This window comes from Sinocyclocheilus anshuiensis, unplaced genomic scaffold, assembly GCF_001515605.1.
Source record: "Sinocyclocheilus anshuiensis isolate Anshui unplaced genomic scaffold, SAMN03320099.WGS_v1.1 scaffold478, whole genome shotgun sequence".
NCBI classification, from domain to species: domain Eukaryota; kingdom Metazoa; phylum Chordata; class Actinopteri; order Cypriniformes; family Cyprinidae; genus Sinocyclocheilus; species Sinocyclocheilus anshuiensis.
In genome coordinates this window covers 1,434,542-1,442,324 of record NW_015542376.1, presented here as the reverse complement: position 1 = coordinate 1,442,324, position 7,783 = coordinate 1,434,542, and the positions used below count along the sequence as shown (strand labels likewise).

The 7,783-nt window shown below is 35.2% G+C and overlaps 1 protein-coding gene across 4 annotated transcripts in view; it reads left to right on the top strand.

Moving 5' to 3' along the window:
- mzt2b (mitotic spindle organizing protein 2B) overlaps positions 1 to 6,416 on the top strand; it is a 9,615-nt gene extending 3,199 nt beyond the window's left edge. For 2 of the 4 annotated variants that reach the window (XM_016491279.1, XM_016491283.1), the window contains one exon: positions 1,062 to 1,631. In XM_016491279.1, the coding sequence (XP_016346765.1) occupies positions 1,062 to 1,207 (146 nt within the window). In that variant the 3' untranslated portion in view covers positions 1,208 to 1,631. Of the gene's footprint in view, positions 1 to 1,061; positions 1,632 to 4,311; positions 4,344 to 5,212 lie in introns of those variants that run through there. The other 2 variants (XM_016491280.1, XM_016491281.1) reach the window with 2 other exon arrangements.
- Positions 6,417 to 7,783: the final 1,367 nt, after the last annotated feature.

The following is a 7,783-nucleotide window of genomic DNA, read 5'->3' as shown; positions in this document are numbered from 1 at the left end:
AATATAATATATTTTAGAGAGATTCTTTTTTCTAATTGTTTCCCTACCTAACTAACAAGCTGTGAACACTTAATGAATTTCCTGTTTTGTTTTTGTTTTTTTCATTCCAGCAATCAAAACACTGAGCGATTACATGAGAAATTAAACATTTTAGTAAATTGTTCTGAATCCTTAAACATACCATCTGATGTTTATTCAAATTTTTTCGTGCTATAGAGCACAAAACTCAAAATCTCTTTCATTTTCTCCATAGAGAATTGATATTTAATGCTATCTTACAAACCTGTAAATACAGTTATTAATCGATGTTATATGCTTCTGTTAAAGCTGTCATCCCGCATTATGTAAACTTTTTTTTTAATAATTGTTTTTTGGAATTTGTTGTGGAGAAACTACACTACCCATGATTCTGCAGAGGAAGCTCTACCAATCAGAAAATTAACAAAAAATTATGCCCACCCACACCTATGAAGCACTGCAAATGAATCTGTCTTCCTACACTCTCGCAATATTTAAATATTTGTATATATATATGCAGATTGTGAAATAAATTGTTTCTATATACATAATCAATATTTTTAAATCAACAGTTCTATATTTATTCATTTTTATTATGCCATCCACAATGGATTGTAGTCCTTTCCCTCACTAAAAGAATTAAGTACACAGTCTTGCACTTTGTCTTTTTGTCTCATTTAAAAAAAAAAAAAAAATCTTGGTTTAGTTCATGGCTTTTAACTCTGTAATGAAGGCTTTTAAAAACACTGGGAAAAACAAATTCTTCAAGGCGACAGAAAATGTTGGCCAGCACTCTGTAAATAATAGTTAATGCAGAATAGATGCTCAGTTCATGCACGCATGCTGCTGTTTGAACTGAAGCTTCATCAGCGATTTGTCACACCACATTAATGAGTGGTGATTTAATTTAAGAATTTAAATTATTAATTAATTTAATTAAAGTTTCATTGTGACTTTTGACTCAAAACGATAGAGCATGTCACATGTATATGTTTTATTTGTTATGTTTACGTGCGTTCTTTCTGTGTGTATTTGTGATTTAGTACGCAGTAAAACAAGTTCAGGGGAGAAAACGGCAAGAGATGGTTCTAGCCAGCGGGTGCCACGGCAGGTCAGCGCCACCAGGGGGCAGAAGAGCGCCAGGAGCTCAGGCAGCAGCAGCTCGTCTTCTCAGCTCACCTCCAACTGAAGGTCTCCATGAATTAAACAACACATACTAAACTTGCTGAAAATAAGCTCTTTTTTTCTGTCGGAGAAGGTTCCTGTAGAATTGGCAAAAACGTCTGCACTGTAAACAAAAATAGTTAAGTTGCTTTAGGGATCTCCTTCGGGATGTCTTCAGTGTTTCATTGAAGACTTCTTTGCATTAAATCTGCATCTAGCCCACAGAGACTATAGCTGAAGTATGCCATATTTTCCATGGTTTATTTTACACTTTCACACCAAAACCATTTGAGGAAAACACAGATAATCTTTTGCTATCTTTAAACCATCCACTTCTAAAAGCTGAACCACATCTGTTTTAAACCGTGCTTGTTTAAGACACTCTACATTGTCTTGATAGACTGTGATGTCTATATGGGCTTTATTTTCTATTATTTTGATTTGTGAAATGTGCTTTTTTTATGCATTCTTTTTATTGTATTTCTTTTTCTTTTATCCATTTTTTTTTCAAGTACATCTCTCCAATTTTGAGTAAAAATATTCTGGATTTAAAAGCAATTATTGTATGTTGCACTTTAAATCTTTACTTAATGAAGGACAGTTTGTATGCATAAATGCTTTATAAAGCAAAATATGAGAGAGTGTTTTTTTTTTTCTTTTTTCTGGTTTAATTTCTCGATGAGAACTAAGACATAAGCACTTAATTATGCAGTTACTGGAAATATGACTGCTCTCTTCATTCATTCTGACCAGAATGAACTCTTGATCAGCATACTTCATATTCCATGTTGAATGAGATGGAATTTGATGCACTTCCTTTATAGAAGCTGTACTGTGTAAGAAGGGACCAGGGTCAATGGAAGCACTTGTGTGTTTGTACTCTCCCCTTTCTTTACTATATGGTCACACTTGTTGACTTTGTAGGCCAAGGTAAGACCTCTTGCTATTGAGACATGCACAATGGTTAAAGAACTTCTCTTCAGTAATGAGCTGCAGGAATATGAAAATGTTGTTTCAGCGAGAGAGAAAAAAAGAAACGTTTCAAATGAACAACTTGAGAAAGGCATGTTTTAAAGGATGGTAAACACTCAAGTGTTGTATTTTATTTACTTTTTTTTTTATCATAATGTGAAGCCAGTCCAAATGATCAAATACAGAAAAACTAATCACAGAATCACTGCTGGATACACTGGAATTCTGCAAAAACAGGATGAGTTTTAGTTTTTCTTGTAGACTGTTAGATGATTCTTGTTTAATTAGCATTTCATTAGGATTTTGTTTGACATCATAATGTTGGGATCATTAAGATTTTTTTTTTTTTTTAAGAAATTAATGCTTATATTCAGACTATTAAATTGATCAAAAGTGACAGTAAAGTCTTCTACATTGTTGTAAAAAAATATTTAAAGTAAATGATGTTCTTTTGAACTTGCTAATCATTAAAGAGTTTGGGTGTTTTCAACATAGATAAGACATTTCCTAAAACTTTAAAAGTTTTTAAATGAAATCAAAGATAGGAGTACTTTTTACAAAAAAACAAAACAAAAAAAAAACTTTTCTTGATACTTAAAAATGTAATGTTTAATTCTGTGCATTACTTGCCATTTCTTTAAAACATTTTTCACTCAGAAATTACTAAATTTCACAAATAATTACAAAGCAAAATCACTTTTCTCCAGTGTAGAATAATTTTTGAAGGATCATGTGACACTAAAGACTGCAGTACTGGCTAATGAAAATTTAGCCTCTCCATCACAAGAATAAATTACATCTTAAAATGTATGAAAATAGAAAACTGGTATTTTACATCGTAATAATATTTCAGATTATCACTGTTTTTACTGTATTTTTGATCAAATAAATGCAACCTTGGTGAATATGAGACTTTTTTTTAAACATTCAAAAATCTGACAAAAATATACTAACCCCAATCTTTTGAATGATAAAATAATATGAAATTCTGGGGTGGGGATTATAGAAATTGATGTCCCTCCATTGAGATTTTGTTTAAAATTGGGAAATGATAGAATTTCGATCATCATTCTTTTAGAATTGTAAACATTTTTAACCCTTGAGCCAACCTCAACTCAAAGCAGTATAACAGTTTAAAGCAACAAAGCATGTCCAGACGTTTCCATCGGTGAGACAAACTGCTTTGTGTATATATGGCCCAACTTCACTTGGAAGTACATCAGTGGCTTATGCTCTACTTTTCATTGCTAAATGCAAGACGGACAGTCTTTTCTCTTTCAAGGTCAGTGGATTAAAGCGAATTCCTTCAGATGGCACAAATATGGCCATAAAAACATGTCTCATTGCACATGTGTACGTAAGTCTTTCAACAGTTTCTTTATAGTTCATTTGTCAAAAAAAATGATTTTAGCACCTGAATGATTAGTAGGGTTTTCATTTGCCGTTTTAATGGAAAGCAGTTGCGTTTGTAGACTATGGTTATTATCATATTTTGGGGCAAAGTGTGTGTATTTTTTTCCCCCCCAAACAGGCTTCTCAAAAACGGTCAGATGTTTTTGTGTATTGATCTCTCTGTGTACAGTATGTATGCAGTGAGCAGACCATGAAAGGATGGATGGAAGGGTTGCGAGGGGATTTATGGTATATGAATCCAACGGTGATATCGCTGGATTTTTAAAGAGCATGGGCCATAAGTAAAGAACAGAGCACTGCTCATGAGGGGAATAGAAAACAAAAGCTTTTGTTTGCCAGACAGAGAGGTATGAGGACAAAGACATACACTTGTGGAGAAAGCAAAAAAGAAAAGAGCTTGAGGGGCTTGAGCTAAAGAAAATAGGTGTGTGCACGAGCGGGGAATGAGGCGAGAGAGGTTCAAACCTCGAGAGAGAGAGAGAGAGAGAGTGAAAGAGGTGAGCTGGAGGTTTTAATGTGGCCGTTTGTCGTGTTTATGTGGCTGTGGCGCTGCTTTCTCCTGCTCTTTATATTGATGGCAGTGCAGCCAGGCTGTAATTGATGGCGGCATATTGCTGTACTCCGGCAAGTGTAATGGGCCGAGACACAGAAGCAGAGAGCACAGCAGGAACCCTCTTTAACCCTTTATGTACTCACACACTCAAACCCTGAAATGTGTGTGTGTGTGTTTGTTTGTGTCTGTAGGGAAGGAGACGGGTGCCACATTTCAACTACAGGTAGATTAACTTCTCTCCCTATTTTGTAACCCAACGTTTGCTTTAAAACATTAATTATCAATTCAGAACACCTTGTGCGTTGTGCAAGTTATGAAGCTGCACAAAAAAAGACGGTTCTTCCCTTCTGTAGAGCTCTGCTGCCATAAAACAAAATGCATATAATGTTACATTGTTTAGTTTACTTGTCTGCTTTGTTCAGATGTACTTTAAAGTGATCTGAGTACTGGAAAGCTATATGAATCAAACCTATTTTGGTGGAACTGGTGGAAACAGTCAGTCATGTGATCTCAGCATGGCAGCATGAAGGGACAACCAACTTTTATTAGGCTACTGATATGACTAGTTATTCATTTGAAATGAGTGCATATCATTTTGAACATTTGTCAAAAGTTCTGAGTACAAAAGAATACTGACTGAGCATATTTCTTAAGAAATATTTTGGGTTAAATATGAATTCACTTTTAACTGTTAACCGAAACTGTGACCGCTACACCTGCTAAAATAAATAAATATAATATTTTATTTGTTTTTATAAAATATTATTTAAAAAAAATCATATTTAAAATATTTTTATTTGTTTACACAATTTTAATGGTTTACTTCATTTGTCTTGGTGAAGGCTACCAGTGCACAGAATAAAAAAAAATACAAGATATAAATAAGTATAAATAATATTTTGAGTATTGCACTTTTTGAATACCCAACTTGGAAGCATTTTAACTCTTCTTGAGTTAGTTTCTAGCCTTTTTTCACTAATCTGGAATATTTCTTTAAGACATTTAATAACTGAAACTGAAAGTATCTGCTTAATTGTATTTTTGGTAAGTGATATGAGTGACTCTCTCTCTCTCTCTCTCTCTCTCTCATAGTTTGCCACAGCTCTGTACTGTACTAACTGGAAAAAAAAAGGTGAATCTTGTTTGGGTGGTTACCTGCGTTCCCAAATCGCCAATAGGAGGCAGTGTGTCTCTACTGGCACTTCAGCGCTTGGATGGTGAGATTGTTGGTACCTCATTTCCCCCCTCCACATATGCCCTGCCTGTGGCATCATGCTTCTATGTGTGAACATCTTTGGCAGCGTGGAGAGGCAAGGGCCCGTCAGCCAGCACGCTCCCACTGCTGTGAACATATTTGTTTGCTTGACTGTTTGTTTCTATTTCTGAGAGTTTGACTTAACCTTAGTCATTAGCAGGGCAGCTTTATGGTAATGTTCATTGTTTATTCGCATGTTTATTCATGGGACTGTATGCTTCCATAGTGGTGATAGTGATAATTTATTCAGAGACGAGATCTCTTAAAATATATCATATCATAAGTCAAGGCTTATAACTTAACATGATAATACTATAACGCCAATGAACAAAACTGTTAAACCACTAGCTAATCATAAAACACACATTATATACTTTTTATATATACATAGGAAAATACATTTGTCACAATATCCAAGCGTGAACGAGCAACAAAGAACTGTAGGCCTGTCTGTACACTCACACAGTAAATGAAAATGAAACTAGCCGTCCTTTTCAATATCCAGCTGACATCCTTATCAAACAAACGTATTTACTGTATAAGAATTCATTCTCTCAGTTTGAATACTTGGAAACAATATTGTGCTTGCTGTATCTCAGAGCACACAAACTAATCAAAAGTGCTCCATGTGTTCACCAGATAATGACTAGTGAATAGATCTCCTCTTGGAACGCATTGTTATTTACACAGTTTACGAAAACATGCTTTATCCAGCTCTATTTGCAGCAGTTGTTTAATAATGATTCAAGAAAAGTCAGCTGTGCAAAAAACAAAAAAAAAAAAACAAAGATAGATTGAGCCCATCATTGCATTCGTTGACAAAATCACTTAACTTTATTACATGGTTCTTTCATGAACAGTGCATATAATTGTATTAGATATTCCTACCAATAGCACGCCTGTGTGAAAGAATTGATTTTTTTACGAGAAATTGATTTGATTGATTGATTGATTGCCTGTGTGAAAGTATTTTTTACGAGAGATTGATTGATTGATTTATTGATTCGCCATGCCAACAAAAATATTTCAAAACCAAGCCGAAGCAACACTCAACAGCTTTTTAGTTCTTGAGTCAGCGTTTTTTAGCAAATTGATTCAGTGGATTTAATGATTCACTAATAAAAAGTGTGAATTTGTGGCTGTATCAAATCGGCATACTTCAATACTATATAGCAGCTATATAGAAAAACATGTTGAAAGAGTTTGTCTAAATCTACAGTATTTATAAAAAAGTAGTCAAAAAAAAAAACAGATGGAACCTGTCTGAATTCAGAATAGCATATAGCATACTACACTTACTATTTCTGCATGTAAAGATATGTAGAAATAGTTAGTATTATAGTAAATGGAGTATTATGCCAGTATTCTCTTTCTGTTGAGAAACTTGTTTAGCTTTCGTAAGAATCCATGTTTTTGAACTGATTTGGTTTAGTGATTCAATACTCATACGTTTCATATCTGAATGAATCAGTGTTTTTTGAACAAATTAATTCAGCGAATGATTCAGAAAAAATCACTGAAAAATCCCTGTGCCCAGACTGACAAAACTGCTTGTTTTTTTTTTTGTATCACAATGAAACATCTAAAGCAAAAGTGTAGAAACCAGCCTCTGATTTTAAATCTTAAAGCTGATCTGTTTTGTCTCTCGATGTGTTTTCCCGCTCCATCCGTCTCACCCTCATCCACTTTCTGGCATTTCCCCAGGTGTTGAGGCCGAGAGAGGAAGTGCTATTTTTACTAGTCTGAGCTCACACCTTTCTCTCGCTCCCTTCCCTCCCCCTCCCCCTCGGTGTGAGGAATATGAGGCACGGATGGGTCTGACGAGAGAGGCCTGAATTTTGCACGCACACACATATGCTTTCAGCCCTCCATCAGCTTTTGATTCAAACCTATGAAGGTATTCAGGTGTCTCGCAACTACTGTGAGTTTTTTTTTTGTCTGAGACCCTTTTCCTTTCGTTTAATCATAATTTTCTCCGTTTTCTTTTTGTTGTACTAGTCTGTAGACTTTAGCATACTAATGCTTTCTCTCTCCCTCTCTTTCCTCATGTATGTGCCCTTCCACTCTCCCTCTCCATTACTGTGCGTCTGTAGATGCAGTTTCTGCACACATTCTGGCGTGCTTATCGGAATGCGAGTGCTGATTGTTGGCCTGTCTCTCAGTTTGACTGACAGCTCCGGCTTTGCGGCAGAACGCCTGATTTTGTCAATGTTTGTCTGCGAGGCCTTATCTCCAGAACCTTATATTAACTGCCTCGACAGTGTAGCCAGTCTCGCTTTCCCTCTTCTTATTTCATCCTCCCTTTTCCTCCTTTCTCCTTCAACATCCTCCCTCCTTCCATTTTTCATAGACTGACACTGTATCAGTAGTTGTTTATTTAAAAGACTCCAGTCTGTTAATGACTCATT